This window comes from Rhincodon typus, chromosome 9, assembly GCF_021869965.1.
Source record: "Rhincodon typus isolate 14 chromosome 9, sRhiTyp1.1, whole genome shotgun sequence".
NCBI classification, from domain to species: Eukaryota; Metazoa; Chordata; class Chondrichthyes; order Orectolobiformes; family Rhincodontidae; genus Rhincodon; species Rhincodon typus.
In genome coordinates, this window is record NC_063340.1 from 89,089,122 (window position 1) to 89,110,309 (window position 21,188).

Genomic DNA, 21,188 nt, shown 5'->3' on the forward strand with positions numbered 1-21,188 from the left:
TTGATCCATATCCCTCTAAAGCCTTCCTATTCATATACCCATCCAGATGCCTTTTAAATGTTGTAATTGTGCTAGCCTCCACCACTTCCTCTGGCAGCTCATTTCATATATACACCACCCTTTGCGTGGAAAAGTTGCCTCTTTGATCTCTTTTAAAGCTTAAACTTATGTCCTCTAGTTTTGGACTCCCTCACCCCGAAGAAAAGACCTTGGCTATTCATCCTATTTATGCCCCTCATGATTTTATAAACGTCTATAAAGTCATCCCTCAGCCTCCGATGCTCCAGGGAAAATAGCCCCAGCCTATTCAGTCTCTCTAAAGCTCAAACTCTCCAACCCTGGCAATATCCTTGAAATTCTTTCTGAACACTTTCAAGTTTCACAACATCCTTCCCATAGCAGAGAGACCAGAACTGAACACAGTTTTCCAAAAGCGACCTAACCAATGTCTTGTACAGCTGCAACATGACTTCCCAATTCCTGTACTCAATGCACTGACCAGTAAAGGCAAGCACACCAAAGAACTTCTTTACTATCCTGTCTACCTGCGACTCCACTTTCAAGGAACTATGAACCTGCACTCCAAGGTCTTTGTTCAGCAACACTCCCCAGGATCTTATCATTAAGCGTATTAGTCCTGCCCTGATTTGCCTTTCCAAAATGCAGCACCTTACATTTATCTGAATTAAACACCATCAGCCACTCCTGGGGCCATTGGCCCATCTGATCACCATCTCATTTTTCTCTGAGGTAACATTCTTCCCTGTCCACCACATCTCAAATTTTGGTGTCATCTGCCAGTTTACTAACCGTACCCCCGATGTTCACATCCAAATCATTTACATAAATGATGAAAAGTAGTGAACCCAGCAGCAATCCTCGTGGCACACCACTGGTCACAGGCCTCCAGTCTGAAAAGCAACCCTCCACCACCTCCCTTTGTCTCCCACCTTCAAACCAATTCTATGTCCAAATGTCTAGTTTTCCTTGTATTCTATGTGATCTAACCTTGCTAACCAGTCTACTACACGGAACCTTGTCGAACGTCTTACTGAAGTCCATATAGATCATGTCCACTGCTCTGCCTTCATCAATCCTCTTCATTACTTCTTCAAAAAACTCAATCAAGTTAGTGAGACATGATTTCCCATGCACAAAGCCATGCTGACAATCCCTAATCAGTCCTTGCCTTTCCAAATACATGTAAATCCTGTCCATCAGGATCCTCTCCAACAACTTGCTCACCACCGATGTCAGGCTTGCTGGGCTATAGATCCTGGCTTTTCCTTCCCACCTTTCTTGAATAACAGCACCAGATTAGCCAAACTCCAGTCTTCCAGCACCTCACCTGTGATTATCGATGACAGAAATATCTCAGCAAGGGGTCCAGCAATCACTTCCCTAGCTGCCTACAGAGTTCTCGGATACATTGGATCAGGCCCCAGGGATTTATCCACATTTATGCATTTTCAGATGTCCAGCACCCCCTCCTCTGTAATATGGTCATTTTTCAAGATGTCGCTCTTTATTTCTCAAAGTTCTTTAGCTTCCATAGTCTTCTCCACCATAAACACTGATGCAAAATACATGTTTAGTATCTCCCCTATCTCCTGCAGTTCTACACATAGGCAGCCTTGCTGATCTTTAAGGGGCCCTATTCACTCCCTAGCGACTCTTTTGCCCTTAATGTATTTGTAGAATCCCTTTGGATTCTCCTTAACTCGATTTGCCAAAGCTACCTCACATCCCCTTTTTGGCCTTCTGATTTCCCTCTTAAGTATACTTCTACTGCCGTTATACTCTTCTAGGGATTTACTTAATCCCTGCAGTCTATACCTGACATATGCTTCCTTCTTTATCTTGATCAAAACTTCAATTTCTCTAATCATCCAGCATTCCTTACACCTACTAGCCTTGCCCTTCACCCTAACAGTAACATACTGTGTCTGAACTCCTGTTATCTCATTTTTGAAGTCTTCCCATTTTCAGCCATCCCTTTACCTGGGAACATCTGCCCCCTATCAACTTTTGAAAGTTCTTGCCTAATGCCATCAAAATTAGCCTTCCTCCAATTTAGAACTTTAACCTTTAGATCCAGTCTATCCTTTTCCATCACTATCTTAAAACTAATAGAACTATGATCACTGGTCCCAAAGTGCTCCCCCACTGACACCTCAGCCATCTGCTTATAATTTGTTGTTAAACATTATTACTAACTCCACTTTCACTGTCCTTTCAGAATAGTCCACTCCAGATCGCAACAACTCACTACATAAAAGAAAATATAATCATCTCCCCTCTGGTTCCTTTTTCAGTTATCTTCAACATCGAAAAGAGAGTAGAATGACAAAGATGAATGGAACAAATCTCTACACAATAAGTTTCCAATCACTCTGTTTCAAAGAAATCAAGTATGTGATAGAAGGTAGCAGATGTCTTTCAGAACTCTCTACCTGTTCTTAATGGCAAGCACCACTTGAATGAGATTAAATGAGTTCCATGTCTTAGCAAAGCTATCTTCCTCTCTCCCCGCATAGAATGACTCATTCTCAGTCTTCAGAACTATCTCAGGTCAAGAAGGAGAATTTTGTTGCAGCCTTTTGGATGATGCATGTCACTGAGGTTGCCTAAGGAAGTCAAGGATTCCTTTAACCATCTCGATGAAACTTTGCCAGGCAGACATCTACAACAGAGAAAGTAAAGCTTTCAAATCTAAAAGGGAATCAAGAAATGTGGGTAGTCCATAGCAGGTTACTGAACATATAGGAAGAAAACAGGCATGTCACTGAGCTTGGGGGGAGGTGGAGGGGTGAGTATCCCATCACCCTGTATTATCAATGGTTTGGTGGATAATGTGGTTGTGTCTGAGTCAGAAGGTTGTTTAGTTCAGATTCCAAACTGCTGGCTTGAGCATGTGACCTAATTTGACACAGGAAGTGCTGAACTACTAAAGTTCTGCTTTTCAGGAAAAACATGCAAACAAAAAAACAGGTGAATATAAATAATCTATGGTTATTTCAGGATGCTTGTGGGACCACGTTATACATAAATTGACTGCCTTGGTTCCTTCATTCTAATAGTGACTACAAATTTAAAAAAAAAACTTCCTTGATTATGAAATGCTTTGGGATGTCTTGAATCCCTGAAATGCCAGTCTTCCATTAATTCTCTTAGAGCTCGGGTGGTTTACATCCTCCAAAGTATCAAATCCCTTGCATTTATCTGACATAGATGTATAATGACCTGCAAGTTACAGATCCTGCACATCTCTGTTCAGGAAGGTTTGGGGTACACAGTGCACAACAATGAATGACTATGAACTGCTATCTTCTCAAAACAGTAATCTCCACACATTCTAAGGATTCACAAAGGAAAATCTGTAGAAGTGGCGCTTAATGAATATGGCAATCGACTGCTTGATTGTTTCTGTGAAAATTTCCTTGTAAAAGTCTATGGAAGGAAGCCTGCCCAAGGACCAGCCACAAAGCACAGTAACCCACATGTCATGATGAAATGACCGTGTTTGTAACTGTGGCAGAAACTGTTTAACATAATAAACCCTTTTCCAGTCACCCAACTGTGCATCACCTTCAACTGAAAATCCATTCCAATGTCTTTGATTCCATTGAATCCCCAGCTCTCTCCTTGACAAATTTCATCTCGCTGTATCAAGAGCTAACTTCTCAAGCGTCATGGGACAGAGCTGTTGCTGGGGCCGCTTTGGTTTAACGCCCCTCTCTCTCTCTCTCTGCTTTGTGTCCTTAAACCCCATCCAGTAACTTACTGATTGTTCGGAGACCTAGCCCCCCATTGCATTGCAGCCGGCGATGTTTCAGCACCATGGACAGCGCGGAGCCCGCTCGGTCCTCAGTTGATACCTTTACCTGATACTGTGACCAGGTGCTGGCTCCAACACTCCAATCACAGGCGCGGGGAGTGGGGAGGGGTTGACGTCACCCCCCTCCAATAAAACGGCGAATCACGGCCAGAATAAAAAAAACGGATCAGGCGAGGTGGAGATGGATCAACCAGTACCACAGACAGCCTAGGTGCCCAGAGACCAACAGTGTTCCCTTTGCATATAACGTGAGGAGCGTTGAGCTTTTCGCTACTGCTGCCCCGAGTGAGCTCAATTCATTTAGAGCATTGCACTGACCAGAAGATGCGTCGCACTTATCACATCTGAGGATCTGCTGAAGTTTTGAATCAACAGTACTCCTTTTCTTTTGAAAAAAAGAATCTCTTACGTTCTGCTAAAAGCAAAAGAAAAACATTGCAATGGAGCTACTCGCCCAGCCCTGCATTGATCTAGCTGCCAACGGGTCCCAGCTCTGCCAGACTAGCCTGATCACTATGAATTCCAGCCTGGGCTCAGCCAACTGGTCCTATCTCTGCATCAACTCCAGCTCGAACCCGTGTAACGGCACCGAGAGCGTCCCTCTGAGCAAGAGTTCGGCTTCAATCATCATCGCCATCATCATCACTGCTCTTTACTCCATTGTCTGTGTGCTGGGACTGGTGGGCAACGTCCTGGTCATGTATGTCATTGTCAGGTAATGTACAATCTCAACTCCAAAACATCCTTTCGTCCCCTCTCGCTGCCTCTGTCTTTGTCTGTGTGTCTGTGTGTGTGTGTGTGTGTGTCTCTGTCTGTCTCTCTCGCGAAACCTCTGCCAGCATCAACGGAGTTTGACTCGAGTACCATCCCTCACTCGCCTCACTTCATTGATTGGTAGTCTGGGCGTCTAACTTCAGTACAATGTTCTTGTTTACATACAAGACAATGTGCACAACCTTCAGAACTACTGTACATTCGATGTTGATGCATGGATTTGAGAAGTTCGGCACAGTTCAATTCTGTAGAGATGAATTGCGTGATTTTCACGTTAATAATTGCTTTTCTGTGGACTGATTGAATGTTTATGGATTAATATCTGTATTTAATAGATATCTATGGGGTGGGATAGGTTTGTCACTTGTCTTAGTTGCTCAAACAGCGCCATCTAACCGGTAAGTGTGGGAATGCAGCATCTAAAGGACGCTCAGACAGACCCTCATTTCGAATCGCGCAATCCTCGGTGTACATTTTCGCCCCTTTATAAACTCCTTTCTCACGTTTTCAATAGGAACTACCTTTAAGCGCTCCTCAAAACCTAATTATCAACTCCTCCACTCTCCTCTCACCAACCCCTCTCCCCAGCCCCATCCATATCCACTGGTGAAACTCTAGTGCTATCCCTAAGGGAAGGACAAAACTGACATCGTGATATACTGATCGAGAAAATCAAACATACTTCCTTTCAATCAAATGCACTCTAACACCGAGGTGGCACCCAACTACACCCCAGTCTGCAGACCAGGTCATCAAGAGCTGAAGGAAGATGACACAGTCTCAGACTACCAGCAAATTAGAATGACTCGATATTTCAATCTGAGACAACGGCAGAGAATGCTAGAAAAACTCAGCAAATCTGGCAGCACATCCGTAGAGAGAGAAGCCGAGTGAATAGTTTGAGCTTCGTATGACTTGTTCACAACTGAAAGGTGCTGCAAAAAAGGTTCTAGTTCTCATTCCCTATTCTCAAGTAATAATAGCTCTTTTACAATTTAATAACCATCCAAATCCACCCACCACTCATTATCTTTTTTTATTCACTCATGGGATGTGGATAAAGCTGGCCAGCATTTATTGCCCATCCCTAGTTGCCCCTTGAGAAGGTGGTGGTGAGCTGCCTTCTTGAAACACTGCAGTCCATGTGCTATAGATAGACCCACAAAACCCTTAGGGAGGGAATTCCAGAATTTTGAACTAGCGACAGTTAAGAAACAGCAATATATTTCCAAGTCAGGATGGTCCATGGTTCCTATGTCCTTCTAGATGAAAGTGATTATGAGTTTGGAGGGTGCTGTCTGACCATCTTTGGTGAATTTCTGCAGTGTATCTTGTCGAAAGTACACGCTTCTGCTTCTGAGCATCAGTGGCGAAGGGCATGGATGCTTTTGGATGTGATGCCAATCAAGTAGGCTGCTTCCTGGATGCTGTCAAGTTTCTTGAGTGTTGTTGGGGCTGCATTCATCCAGGCAAATGGGAAGCATTCCATCACACTCCTGCTTTGTGCCTTGTAGATGGTGAACAGGCTTTAGGGAGTCAGGAGGTGAGTTATTCATTGTAGGATTCCTAGTATCTGACCTGCTCCTGTAACCACTGTGTTTATGTGGTGAGTCCAGTTGAGTTCAGTCAATGGTAATGCCAAGGATGTTGATTGTAAGGTCACACCATTGAATGTGAAGGGACGGTAGTTAGATTGTCTCTTATTGGGAATTAGCTGGCATTTTTATGGCATTAATGTTACTTGCCACTTGTCAGCCCAAACCGAGATATTGTCTAGATCCTGTTGCATTTGGACAAGGACTGCTTCAGTAACTGAGGAATCATGACAGGTTCTGAACATTGTTCACCGATGATTGCACATCTCCTCTTCTAACTTTATGATGGAGAAAAGGTCATTAGTGAAGCAGCTGAAGATTGAAGGGCCTAGGACAGTACCCTGAGGAACTCCTGCAGAGCTGTCCTGGATCTGAGATGGCTGCCCTGCAACAACCACAACCAGCACGTATGTGCTGGTATGACTTCAACCTGCAGAGAGTTTGCCCTTTGATACCCATTGACTCTAATTTTCCTAGGCTCCTTGGTGCCATTATTCTTTTCACAGGACATTTCCTTAATCTATAACTTTGCCTTGCAATCTATGACAATTGATCTGACTTGAACTGCAGGATGCTGAATCTCTGTTTGAAAGGGTAGTGTAGAAGGAACTTTATTGTTTCGTCCTAGCAAATACTCGCAGGGCAAATTGCAGGTTAATTAGTGAAGGAACCTGTCTTTTCAATGAGATGTCAAATGAAGGAATTGCCCAAACCCTTCCCATCTGCTCCCAAATGTAACAAAATAAGTCATGACACTTTTTCGAGCAGGCAAAATGGGAAAGATAATCTCAGTGATCTGGCCAATATCTATCCGTCAATCAACGTCACAATCAAAAACAGATTATCTGATTGAGAGATAGTAAGAACTGCTGATGCTGGAGTCAGAGATAACACAGTGTGGAGCTGGAGGAACTCAGCAGGCCAGGCAGCATCAGAGGAGCAGGAAAGCTGAAGCTTCAGGTCGGGACCCTTCTTCAGAAATGGGGGAGGGGGAAGGGAGCTCTGAAATAAATAGGGAAACGAGTGGTGGGGCTGGGGAAGGCAGGTGGGATGATGATAGGTGAGTGCAAGTAGGCAGTGGTGGGGATTAGTCAGTGAGGTGGGAGGAGCGGATAGTTGGGAGAGAAGACGGACAGGGATGAGATGGAGGTTTGGTCATGGGAAGAGGCCAGAGGTGGGGAGATTTTGAAACTAGTAAGGACCGCATTGAGACCATTTGGCTGTAGGCTCCCGAGGCGGAATATGAGGTGCTGCTCCTCCAGTTTCCGGGTGACATCGTTATGACACTGGAGGAGGCCCAGGATGGACATGTTGTCCAGGGAGTGGGAGGGGGAGTTGAAGTGGTTCGTGACTGGAATGTGTTGTCGTTTGTCGCGAACCGAGCGCAGGTGCTGTACAACGTGGTCTCCGGGCCTCCGCTTGGTCTCACCGATGAAGAGGAGGCCACATTGGGAGCAACGGATGCCATAAACCACATTAGCGGATGTGCAGGTGAACATCTGTCTGATGTGGAAGGTTTTCTTGATTCCTCTCATCCTCGCCTCCTTGACCTGTCCGTCTTCTCTCCCATCTATCCACTTCTCCCATCTCACTGACCAATCCCCACCACTGCCTACCTGCACTCACCTATCACCATCCCACCTACCTTGCCCAGCCCCACCCCTTCTCTCTATTTATTTCAGAGCTCCCTTCCCCCTCCCCCATTTCTGAAGAAGGGTCCTGACCCAAAACATCAGCTTTCCTGCTCCTCTGAAGTTGCCTGGCCTGCTGTGTTCCTCCAGCTCCGCTCAGATTATCTGTTTGTCTTTGTGGGAGCTTACAAGACACACATTGATGGTTACATTTCCTGAATTGCAACAATAACTGGAGTTCAAATGTGTTTTGTGATATCCAGTGTTCATGAAATGTACTATTTACGTGTAAATATATCTTTCCTTTCTAATTTATGCTGTGCCTACATAAGAAACAGGAGTAGGCCATTCAACTCCTTCGCCTGATCCATCATTCAATAAGATCATGCCTGATCTGATTATGGTCTCAATTTTTCTACCTGCGCCATATGCCTTCCACAACTGCCCATAACACTTGACTGCCTTGTAAATCAAAATTCTAACTCAGCCTTGAATATGTTCAATGATCCAACCTCCACTGCTCTCTGAGAAAGAGAAATCAAACATTTGAGAGAAGAAATGTCTCCACATCTCAATCGTAAATGGGAGACATGTTTTTTTTAAACTGATTCTCCTGATTCTGGACTCCCCACATGGGGAAGCATCCTTCAATCATCTTCTCTGTTGAGCTTCCTCAGAATCTAATGTTTCAATAAGATCACTTTTCATTCTGCTAAACCCCCATGAGATTATATCCAACCTGCCTGTCCTTTCCTCCTCAGATAATTCTTTCACCCCAGCAATTAGAGAGAAATGGTGTAAACATTGAGAGTCGGGAATGACTCTTCTTTAGAATCCTTCAATTGTTCTTCAATTCTGAGGAAGAGTCATATCAGATACAAACCTTTCGGTCTGTTTCTCTCTCCACAGCAGCACGGTGGCACAGTGGTTAGCACTGCTGCCTCACAGCACCGGGGACCTGGGTTCAATTTGAACAACTGTCTGTGTGGAGGTTGCACATTCTCCCCATGTCTGTGTGAGTTTCCTCCAGGTGCTCCAGTTTTCTCCCACAATCCAAAGATGTGCAGGTTAGTTGGATTGGCTATGCTAAATTGCCCATAGTGTCTAGGGTGGGAAATGTAGGGGGTGGGTCTGGGTAGGATGCTCTTCAGAGGGTCGGTGCGGACTCAATGGGCCAAATGGCCTGCTTCCACACTGTAGGGATTCTATGATGATCCAGCCAGACCTGCTGAGTTTTTCTGAAATTCTCTATGTTTGATCATGGGACCATTTGATGCCTAATTAACCACATTTTAGTTGCTTCAAGTAAGCACAGAAATGATACACATTAATCCAGGTGTGGTCTCACCAATGTCTTGTATAGTTATAGCAATATTTCTTTACTTTTATATTCCACCTCCCTTGCAGTAATGGCCAACATTCAATTTGTCTTCCTAATTACTTCCAGCATTTTCATGCTAGCTTTTTGTGATTCATGTACAAGTACACCCAGATCCCTCTGTAATGGAGCATTCTGAAAAAAAAAGTCATATCGAACTCAAAATGTTAGCTCTGCTTCTCGCTCCACAGATGTTGCCAGATCTGCTGAGTTTCTCCACAATTCTGTGTTTAATCTTGGGAGCACTTAATGGGACAGTGTGTTGAGACCTTCACTCTATTTCATCTAGTGTGGTACCTGTCCTAGGAGTTTTTGGTGGGACAATGTAGAAGGAACTTTATGATATATTTAATCTGTACATTACCTGCCCTAAAAATATTTGATGTGAGCGAGTGTATGGGGACCTTCAGTCAATATCTAACCTGTGCTGCTAATGAGCTGAGTGTACCAGGGACTAACTCATTTAAGGATAGTGGTAAGGTGATGACTGTAGAAGAATTTTGTTGTAATTCCCTGAGTGTTCACAGTGGTACGTACTGGTCTATGGGCACTCCCACAGAAAATGCTGGAGAAACTCAGCAGGTCTGGCTGCATCTGTGGAGAGAGAAACAGAGGTACCGTTTTGAGTCTGATATGACTCTTCTTCAGAATTAATGAAGAACTGAAGGATTCTGAAGACGAGTCATACCAGGCTCAAAATGGTAACACTGTTTCTCTCTCCACAGATGCAGCCAGATCTGCTGAGTTTCTCCAGTGAAAATTGATGGTACAGTGAAGACAGTCATCCAAGAGTACAAAGAGATCTTGATCAGATGGATCAATGGGCCAAGAAGTGGCAGATGGAGTTTAATTTAATAAAATGCGAGGTGTTGCATTTCAGTAAGGCAAACCAGGGCAGGATTTACTCAGTTAATCGTAGCATCCTGGGGAGTGTTGTCAAACAAGGGACCTGGGGTGCAGGGTCATAGTTCCTTGAAAGCAGTGTGCACATTATCAGGGTAGACAAGGTGGTGAAAAAGACGTTTGGCCTTTATTGATCAGAGCATTGAGTATAGGAGTTTGGGACATCATGTCGTGGCTTTACAAGACATTAGTGGGGTCACATTTTAAATATTGCATACAACTCTGGTTGTCTTGCTACAGCATCATAGAATCCCTACAGTGTGGAAGCAGGTTATTTGGTCCATTGAGTCCACACTGATCTTCCTAAGAGCATCCCACACAAACCCAGCCGCCTACCCTATCCCTGTAACCTTGCATTTCCCATGCTAATCCAACTGGCCTGCATTTCCTAGGCACAATGGGCAATTTAGCATGGCCAATTCACCCTAACCTGCACATCTTTGGACTGAGGGTTGAAACTTGAGCACCCATAGGAAACTCACGCAGACATGGGGAGAATGTGCAAATTCTACACACAGTTGCCTAAGGATGGTTATAAACAGACAAGTTAAAATAGGAAGGATGTTGTTAAACTAGAAAGGGTGTCGAAAATATTTACAAGAATGTTACCAGGACTGGAGGGTTTGAGTTATAAGGAGAGGCTAGATAGGCTGAGACTTTCTTCCTTGGAGCATAAGGAGGCTGAGGGGTGATGTTATAGAGGTTTATAAGATCGCGAGGAGCATAAATAAGGTGAATACCCAAGTCTTTTCCCATGTGTAGGGGAGTCTAAGACTAGAGAGCATAGGCTTAATGTGAGAGGGGAAAGTTTTAAAAACGTCAATGTTTTCACACAGAAGGCGGAATGAGCTGCCAGAGGAAGTGGTAGAGGTGGGGACGTTCACAACATTTGGACAGGGACATGAATAGGAAAGGTTTAGATGAATATGGGCAAAACACAGGCAAATGGGACTAGTTAAGTTTGGGATATCTGGTCAGCAAGGACGAATTAGACTGAAGAATCTGTTTCCATGCTGTAAGATTGTATAACTCTCTTTTCTGCATCCACAGTATTTTACTTTTGTTACCCATAGATACTCTTGTTGCTCATGTACTGACCTCCCGATATTTCACCTGCTTTGATTTTCAGGTACACCAAAATGAAAACAGCCACCAATATCTACATTTTCAACCTTGCTCTGGCTGATGCTTTGGCCACCAGCACACTGCCTTTCCAAAGTGTCAACTACCTGATGGGAACCTGGCCCTTTGGGAAGCTGTTTTGCAAGGTGATCATGTCCATCGATTATTACAATATGTTCACCAGTATATTCACCCTCACCACCATGAGCATGGACCGCTACATTGCTGTCTGCCACCCAGTTAAAGCTCTGGATTTTCGCACACCACGGAATGCCAAGATCGTCAACGTTTGCATCTGGATCCTGTCCTCGGCTATTGGGCTGCCTGTGATGATAATGGCAACTACAAGGTTTGACAGTGGTAAGTGCCAGGCAATGGGTGCCCCAACACCTACAGTATCCATCCCATTCTCCCGAGGAGAAATTTCCCAGACAGCTCAGCTTTGCCACCCAAACCTGGTCACTGTTGTGGTCTCGTTTCTCATCTTTCCCATAAGATGGCATGGGGCAAGGTGCTTTGGAAAATCAGATTTAAGAGTCTTTAGAGGCCTCGGTTAGGTTTAAAGATGGAGTATGAACTTAGTGGGGTGGGCTTCCAATGGGTACAGCAGACCCCGCAGGAGGTATCGTACTCTTACTGCCTAATGGCAGGCCACGCAGTAACAGCTGCTGAACTACTCCATCTCTATCTGCTGCTGGAATAACCTGCCTTACATGTTCCCCACCTTCTGTGACATGGGAGACAGGTTGGGGTGGGCGATAGTTGATGGAAAGATTACTTGCTTTTTTTTTTAGTTCTTTAGTTTATTATCACAGTTCTCACCCTGCCCTGGCCAGTACAGAACTGTAATATCCAGCCCATGGGATTTGGAATTTCTATATTATTATGCAGAAGACTCTGCAATGATATAGGCCAGAAAAGATAGGCAGAAAATCTGGCCCTGTCCATCATCATAGAATGCTTGTCCATGGGACCTGTTATGGACATATGAAACATATGGCCATCAAGCCACAATTTGTTTTTATCCTTCTCACTCTTTCAGTTTTAGGAGTAACAGATTGTACACTGAAATTCCCACATCCTTCCTGGTACTGGGATAACCTCCTGAGGATCTGCGTCTTCATCTTTGCCTTTGTTATGCCAGTCTTGATCATCACTGTGTGCTATGGCCTGATGATCCTGCGCCTGAAGAGTGTCCGCATGCTCTCTGGCTCAAAGGAGAAGGACAGGAACCTTCGGAGGATTACCAGGATGGTCCTTGTGGTGGTGGCTGTCTTCATCATCTGCTGGACGCCCATCCACATCTACGTCATCCTCAGGGCCCTGGTGAAGATCCCATCCACCCTCTTCGCGGCAGTGGCCTGGCACTTCTGCATTGCCCTGGGCTACACCAACAGCTGCCTCAACCCTGTCCTCTATGCCTTCCTGGATGAGAACTTCAAGCGGTGTTTCCGGGAGTTCTGCGTGCCCACTTCCTCAACCATCCAGTACCAAAGCTCCAACCGGGTTCGGAACCACGCCCGGGAGCTGCCATCCACCATCCACACGGCTGATAGGACTAACCACCAGGTATGACTAGGCATGCAGATGTCTCTAGAATCCCACTCGCACCAGGGAGAGGACCTCAACTCCGAACTCACCCAAATCACAACAGGACTGTAACACAGGGAAGACAGCCATTTGGGCTTCTGAGCTAATGCCCAATACTTGATTGTTGCCAGTGATTTCTCGTTAATTAACAGAGAAAATCTTGCAATGGGAACCACAATCCTGTCCCTTCATATTTATTCCTACCCTAGCCGCACCCACATCCCTCCAAATTTTCTTCCTCTCCTTTTCTGAACTGTGGCACTGGCGTGTAATCCAATATCCATTAGGAGTAGCCTTCCCTGCACACCATCCAAATGTCGCTCCTTCATATGCCAATAGTTACGATAGACTATTCAACCATGTGAGTCTGTTCGATGCCAGAATTTCCGCCAGAAGAATGTCAGGTTGATGACTGGAAATCTATCAGAAACCGGAACTCTGCTGATACCAATCTTTTCACCCTGTTTTATCCTATGTTCCGCCCGCACCACCCACCCCCACTGTCCCCAAGCCCCTGTCGATAAACTGTGGAATTGCCATTATAACTCCCTGTCTATACTCAGTTAACGGAGTACAGGTTATGGGCCAAATGTCCATGGGGTCTTACCAACCTTGTACTGAGTTCAGTTTCACAGCACATATCATCTTTTTTTATATTACTGGACCAGCAGAAAAGCTATGCCTGTTGGCTTTTAACATTTGCAAACCTTTATGTCGTTCGGTACTTTGTCCTTCGACTCCAGGAATGTTTGCTCCTTTATTTCGGATCCTTACGTAACAGGATGCTCTTCCACCCTGGTTGAGGTGAACCTGATCCATTCTAAGGAGGGAAAATGCAAGTCCTCAGTGGTAACATGATTTCTAGCATGCAGTGCCAACTAAATTATATGTACTCTGAAGGGAACAGAACAGAGATAATATCCCGAAAATGTTCTTTTTTTAATAGTAGAAGGCCTTCAGTCTCAACATTTGCTCGTGAAATGTGAACCCTCAGGTGAAATATAAAATTGGAGCTTTCTCATTGAAATAGCCTCTGTATCCAGTGAGTGATGGAAATGACTGCAACAGGTTGAATCCCTGGTCTGGAGGAGACAGTGGCCTAATAGTAATGTACTCTATGAGTAATCTAGAGGTCCAGGTTAATGACAAGGGGACATGGGTTCATATGCCACCACAATTAATGGACTTTAAACTTTTTTAATCAATCTGGAATGATGGTGACCATAACAACTATTATGGGGTGTTGTAAAAGCCCATCTGGTTCACTACTGTCCTTTATAGAAGGAAATTTGGCATCCTTACCCAGGCTAGCCTGCATCTGACCACAGTCCCATAACAATAATGTTTAACTGTCAAATGCCCCTCAGTTCAAGGGCACTTAGGGATGGGCAACAAATCCAGTAATACTATATCTGATGAAAGAAACAAAAAGGCAAATCTTTTCATCTGTGATAGGCATGGAGACACTACAGTGGGTCTCAGTGCCCCAAGGTTTGGATTAAGAAAGAGAGAAGGGCCAGTAATCTGTAATGGGACTGTCTGAAGGTGGAATTAAGCTCAACTGTGACAAATCCATACCACACCCACCTGCTCAGTTGAATAGTTTTCCAGCTCTCACTGTCACAGTTTATCACAGATGTGAAACATTCAAAGGAAACAAACCACAGCAAATACCAAGGGTTACCTGAAACGAGAGGCCATTTGGAAGAAGAGAAGACAGAAAATGTTGTTGTACATCATCTTGTGGTTTATGACTCACAATGAGGTTTAATATACAGTGTTCATGTTTCTGTTCAATTCTTTGCACCCACTTCCTTTGTGTTCCTCATAATTGGCACTTACCCAAATGCAATAAACAGGCTAGTGACCTCTTGAAACAGTGCACAAGCAATTATGACATAAACATATGAAGGAAATTCTTTAAAATAAATGATTGGGAGAAGAGGGATTATTATATTGTTTGCTTTGCTCATTATTAAATTTCTTTCTGTACATTAATCATAACACCATTGAATTTAAATATTCCATTTTTTTTCCAGCGACTCAGTGGTTAGCACTGCTGCCTCACAGCACCAAGGGCCCAGGTTCAATTCCACCCTTGGGTGACTATGTGGAGTTTGCACGTTATCCCTGTGTCTGCGTGGGTTTCCTTCCAATGTCCAAAGATGTGCAGTTGAGCTGGATTGGCCATGCTAAATTGCCTCTAGTGTCCAGTGACTTCATTGAAACAGTGTGCAAGGAACTATTACATAAACATATTAAGGAAATTCTTTAAAATAACATGATTAGGAGGAGAGGGATTATTATTTTGTTTCCTTTGCTCATTACTAAATTTCTTTGTCTAAATTCATCACAACACCATTGAATTTAAATATTCCATTTTCCCCAGTAGCTCAGTGGTTAGCACTGCTGCCTCACAGCACCAGAGACCAAGTTCAATTCCACCCTTGGATGACTATGTGGAGTTTGCATGTTCTCTCTGTGTCCGCATGGGTTTCCTCTGGGTGCTCTGGTTTCCTCCCAATGTCCAAAGATGTGCAGGTTAGGTGGATTGGCCATGCTAAATTGCCTATAGTGTACAGGGATGTGCAGGCTAGGTGGTTTAGCCAAGGGAAATACATGGCTACAGAGATGGGGTCTGGGTGGAATGATTTTCAGAGGGTTGGTGTGAACTTGGTGGAGTTAATGGCCTGCTTCAACACTGTAGTGAATTATGATTCTATGAGCTGTCCCTTACTGTGTGTTTAGAAATTAATGCCTTTTGGTTTGTACTGTGTTCTCCTTGTTCCAGCTTTCTATTTTTATCCATTGCAGTTCAGACACTTAATGTTCCCTATGGACCATTTTTCTTCTTAATGTTTTAGTCTCTCGCAATCTTGCCACAAGCCTTCCTCTTCAGAACTCCCATCTGTAATCACTCACCTCTGTTGATGTTAGCTGGTTGACACTGTTCTCTTACTTCGTTAATGTTGAAGCACATTCACACATAACAACAGTGATACATCATCATTCATTTGCTTGAGAAAGAGAGTGGAAAGGCTGTTCTTTCTCAGAGTTGCTCCATTACTCAGCACCTGTGCAGCCCTTACTGTTTGAAACAAAAACAGAAATTGCTGGCGAAACTCAGCAAGTCTGGCAGCATCTGTGGGAAGAAAGCAGAGTTAACATTTCGAGTCCAGTGACTCTTCAGCAGAACTGATGAAACGTTAACTCTGCTTTCTTCCCACGGATGTTGCCAGACCTGCTGAATTTCACCAGCAATTTCAGTTTTTGTTTCAGATCTCTGGCATCCACTGTTCTTTGCCTTGTTTCAGCCCTTCGTGTTTGTCTGGCCCACTTTATTGGAGCCAGACTACCATTGTTTTGTCATAGTAATACAGTCCAAAACAGTTAGTGAAGGAAAATACTTAAATACTAATACTTTTCTTGACATTACATTTATTTACAGAATATAGCATCACATATGTCTGCTTCCCATCTACCAATGCAGTGTCACCTCAGTCTCTGTTTATAATATGTCATCAATAAGTATTAACAATATAAATAACAAGCCATTAGTAACTAAAACCCTGTCTTTTTCAATAATAGTGCCCTACAAAGAAATAAGCAAACAAAATTACAAGAAATTAATTTTGACCTGGTAACAGAAGGCAATAGATAGAGAACGGCAACACAAAATACTGTAGATACTGAAAATAAAATACTGAAATAATAACACAAGAGCAGTTTCTTGCAGTACGGAACATGAGTATTGCTTTAATAAAACATGCTGTAGAAAGTTTTTGTCTTGCAGCCATCAGGACAGATGCGAGAATTCCAAAGGGGACAGCAATTTAAATTGCATGAGAAACAGGGTGCTGGTTGGTAAACAAATCAGAGTCCATTTGCCAACCAATCAGCACCCTTTTCCTCATGTAGGATGGGAACAGTTGCTCAGTTTAAACTGTATTTCAATTTTGCTTTCCATTAATGGCCAAATTAACCATGAAATTAGATATTTGCTTTAGAGAAGGTGTAACGGAATTTCACTAGATTCCTTTCTGAAATTGTTCCAGTCAGAAAGTGTGTCTTTGGAATTCTTAGCCTTCAATATACTTAATGACTGAGCATCCACATTTGGGTGTAGAGGTTGATAGGTTTTTGACTGCAAAGGGCATTACAGAATGTGGAGACAATGTCAGAAAGTAGGGTTGAGACTGACGATTAGCCATAGCCAGCTTAAATGATACAGCACATTTGACAGGCTGAATGGTCTCCTCTTGCTCCCATTTCCTATGTTCTAATATCAACTGACTGTTAACTTATGGGTTCACATATTCATACTTTACACATTAAATTTTCAGCAATGTCAATATTCATATTTTTCATAGTCACCTTTGCCACACTGAAGACTCTTAACATTTAACGAAATATCAAAAAGAAACAGAAAATATTAGACATACACAGCAGGTCTGTCAGTATTGGAAACAAGAAAAAAAATACCTATAATTAGGGATCAAACACACTATCCCATCTATAAATATCTCACTGTTCCTTCACAGTCGCTGGGTCAAAATCCTGGAACTCCCTCCCTTACAGCATGTTGATCTACTTACAGCACATGGGCTATAGCAGTTCAAGAAGGCAGCTCCCCACCACCTTTTCAAGAGTAACTTGGGATGGAAAACAAATGCTGGCCCAACCATTATTAGACAGTTTATTTTTCTCTACTTGTTCTTGAAATAATACCATCGATGGGAAGGAGTCCAATAGAATTCCCAAACAACGATAACAGAAGGAGATTTTGATACTTGATTTTGACACTGTAGCTTTTTTCAGACTAAGGTTCAGGACTGTGAATTGCCAAAATGAATTCTGTTTTATTGGTGATGTGTTCAGATTTGTAATAGAACTATATGACTATTAACACTGGACCCAACAATTTTGTACATTAATATCTGTACTTTTCACAATTCAATGCATGCATGACTTGGTTTGGTTTTCTTTGAAGTGATATTACAGTAGAATAAACACATTATAAGATATATGTAATCCCCATGATTTCATTTACTGGTCTCTGTCAATGATCCATTTAAGGTCTATTTAAGGATCCTGTGACAAACAATGATTGCATTGTTTTTTTCCCATCCTCAGGAATTCACACAGTTTTGAGAGGGTAACGGAGGGATTTGTGCATTGCCTACAGTGAGACTGAATAGTGTTGATGGAGTTTTCCACATCAGTGTGCTGTTTCAGGAGGATGTTCAGGTATAGCAGAGCAAGTGAGGTTCAGGTCGTGTATGTGATGGAATAGTCACCATTTGCCTTGATAATGCTCAATCACAATAAAACTGTAGAAATTCCCCAAGGACATAGTCTGTTTGATGGCCTTACCACTGAATTTAATTTGTAACACTTCTCTCATTTGCCCATTGTGCCTGCGACATGGGCAGTCAAAAAAATGCAATGCACTTCAGCAGCGTCTCTCTCCACTGTCATCTGCAAAAATGACAAGATGCTTTGGGTCCTACACCATCCTGACTTGGAAATTCCTCATTCTTCCTGGGTCAAATTCCTGGAGTCTCTTGCCTACACAGCACAGTTACATGTTCGTACACCAAGTAGACTGTTGGGTTTCAAGCTGCTTTCAAAGGCAATTAGGTATTGGGAATAAATAGAAATACACAGCAAGACCAATTATGTGTGTAATGAACCCTTCCCTTCGTGCCAAAGCACCTCAAACCCTTCACTCGGAGGATGATGATTTATTGGGCATTCTTTTCTCCAGAGGGCTGTGGAGGCCCAGTCATTGAATATGATCAAAACTGAGACTGATTTTTTTCTAGGTATTAATGCCATTAAGGGATCTGGGCATAGAATGAAAAACAGTGTTGAAATAGAAGATCAGCCATGATTCACTGAAAGACTGCATGCACTCGAAAGGCTGAATGGCTTCTTATCAAAGTACTTTGAAGACGAGAAATGATTGTTATGTAGGAAACATAACAGCCAATTTGCACATAGTAAGCTCCCATAACCATCGCAGTGATCAATAACCAGATAAACTGTTTTTAGAGTTAGTGCTGAGTGATAGATTTGGCATGTACCGGTAAGCCAAGTAAGTGATATTATTTCTTTTGTTTAAGAATAAGTAAAATAGAGAAAGGACTCTACATTCACTGACACACAAGATGCTTTCTCCAGTCAGTTGTCTATCCAAAAGATGGCAGCTTCCACAAAGCAAAGCTTTTCAAACACTGCACCAGAATAGTTGAATATTCTGACTCAGAAATAATACAGTGGACAACTCAGCTATGATATCGACTGCTAACAAATAGGGGTAATGTTAGCTAATAGCTCCCAGGCGCATCTCAACTTCTGGTGGTCATTGAAGCACACTTGTGAGCTATAAGAATGATGCAGCTATCCCATAGAATGAGCTGTGGGCGACACGGACTCTGTTCAGGGCCATGAGGAAAGAAAGAATTCTCCAAGTGTCTATCCCCATGACGAGGTGGAGTTAATACATACGACCATACAGATTCACGAGAATGGTCCCAGGAATGAAAAGTTTAATGTATAAGGAACGTTTGAGGACTCTGGGTCTATACTCGATGGAGTTTAGAAGGATGAGGGGGATTTAATTGAAACTTACAGAATACTGTAGATGTTGGGAAGATGTTTCCATTGGTAGGAGAGACCAGGACCCAAGGGCACAGCCTTAGATTAAAGGGAAGACCTTTTAGAACAGAGATAAGGAGAAACTTCTTCAGCCAGAGAGTGGTGAGTCTATGGAATTCACTGTCACAGAAGGCTGTGGAGGCCAGGTCATTCAGTATATTTAAGGCGGACATTGATAGGTTCTTGATTGTCAAGGGGATCAAGGGTTATGGGAAAAAGTGGAAGAATGGGGTTGAGAAACTTATCAGCTATGATTGAATAGCGGAGCAGACTCGATGGGCTGAATGGCCTAATTTCTGTTCCTTTGTCTTATTAGGAACAAGAGGAGATCTCTATGCCCCTCCAGCCTGCTCAACCACTCAATACAATCTGATACCTGCACATTCGTACCTACCCAATAACCTTTCGCCCCTTGCTTATCAATAATCTGTCTGCCTTTGCATGAGAAAATGTTCAGATTCTTTCCCACTGAGTTTAGAAGAAGTCTCAAAAACTGATGATCCTCAGTGAGAAAAAAATGTCCTGTCCTCTGTCTTAATTGGACAGCCCTTATTTTTAAACAATGACCCTTAGTTCTAGATTGATTGATTGATTGATTGTCACATACACATAAATGATCTGCAGGAAGGTATAGATGGTCTGATTAGCAAGTTTGCAGATGACACTAAGACTGGTGGAGTAGCAGATAGTGAAGGGGACTGTCGGAGAATGCAGCAGAATATGGATAGCTTGGAGAGTTGGGCGGAGAAATGGCAGATGGAGTTCAATCCAGGCAAATGTGAGGTGATGCATTTTGGAAGATCCAATTCAAGAGCGAACTATGTGGTAAATGGAAAAGCCCTGGGGAAAATTGATGCACAGAGAGATCTGGGTGTTCAGGTCCATTGTACCCTGAAGGTGGCAACGCAGGTCGATAGAGAGGTCAAGAAGGCATACGGCATGCTTTCATTCATCGGACAGGGTATTGAGTACAAGAGTTGGCAGGTCACGTTACAGTTGTATAGGACTTTGATTCGACCACATTTGGAATACTGCGTACAGTTCTGGTCGCCACATTACCAAAAGGATGTGGATGCTTTGGAGAGGGTGCAGAGGAGGTTCACCAGGATGTTGCCTGGTATGGAGGGCGCTAGCTATAAAGAGAGGTTGAGTAGATTAGGATTATTTACATTAGAAAGACGGAGGTTGAGGGGGGACCTGATTGAGGTCTACAAAATCATGAGAGGTATAGACAGGGTGGATAGCAAGAAGCTTTTTCCCAGAGTGGGGGACTCAATTACTAGGGGTCACGATTTCAAGGTGAGAGGGGAAAAGTTTAAGGGAGATATGCGTGGAAGGTTCTTTACGCAGAGGGTGGTGGGTGCCTGGAATGCGTTGCCAGCGGAGGTGGTAGAGGCAGGCACGGTAGCATCATTTAAGATGTATCTAGACAGATACATGAATGGGCAGGGAGCAGAGGGATACACATCCTTGGAAAATAGGCGACAGGTTTAGATAGAGGATTTGGATCAGCGCAGGCTTGGAGGGCCGAATGGCCTGTTCCTGTGCTGTAATTTTCTTTGTTCTTTTTTCTTTGTTCACATGTACTGAAATACAGTGAAAAGCTTTGTTTATGAGCAGTGCAAGCAAATCATAGTAATCAAAGGATGCACAGATCAAAAAGACTTAGAGGCATACAGGTTCATTGCACAGGGTGT

General features: G+C 43.3%; 1 protein-coding gene across 2 annotated transcripts; it reads left to right on the forward strand.

Annotated features, from left to right (window-relative positions):
• Nucleotides 1-4,278: 4,278 nt before the first annotated feature.
• oprm1 (opioid receptor, mu 1) lies at nt 4,279-12,816 on the forward strand. Of its 2 annotated transcripts, none has more exons than XM_020531620.2 (3): nt 4,279-4,553; nt 11,249-11,601; nt 12,284-12,816. In XM_020531620.2, the coding sequence occupies exons 1-3, from the start codon at nt 4,279-4,281 to the stop codon at nt 12,814-12,816; spliced, it is 1,161 nt and encodes a 386-aa protein (XP_020387209.2). The 2 variants fall into 2 exon arrangements, with proteins under 2 accessions (XP_020387209.2, XP_020387208.1); XM_020531619.2 differs by having other exon boundaries at nt 4,423-4,553; nt 12,290-12,816.
• Nucleotides 12,817-21,188: the final 8,372 nt, after the last annotated feature.

Coding starts and splice junctions, on each gene's coding strand:
- oprm1 (XM_020531620.2), top strand. CDS start 4,279: ATGGAGCTACTCGCCCAGCCCTGCATTGATCTAGCTGCCAACGGGTCC. Junction 4,554..11,248: donor GTCATGTATGTCATTGTCAG/GTAATGTACAAT, acceptor TTTGATTTTCAG/GTACACCAAAATGAAAACAG. Junction 11,602..12,283: donor AACTACAAGGTTTGACAGTG/GTAAGTGCCAGG, acceptor TCACTCTTTCAG/TTTTAGGAGTAACAGATTGT.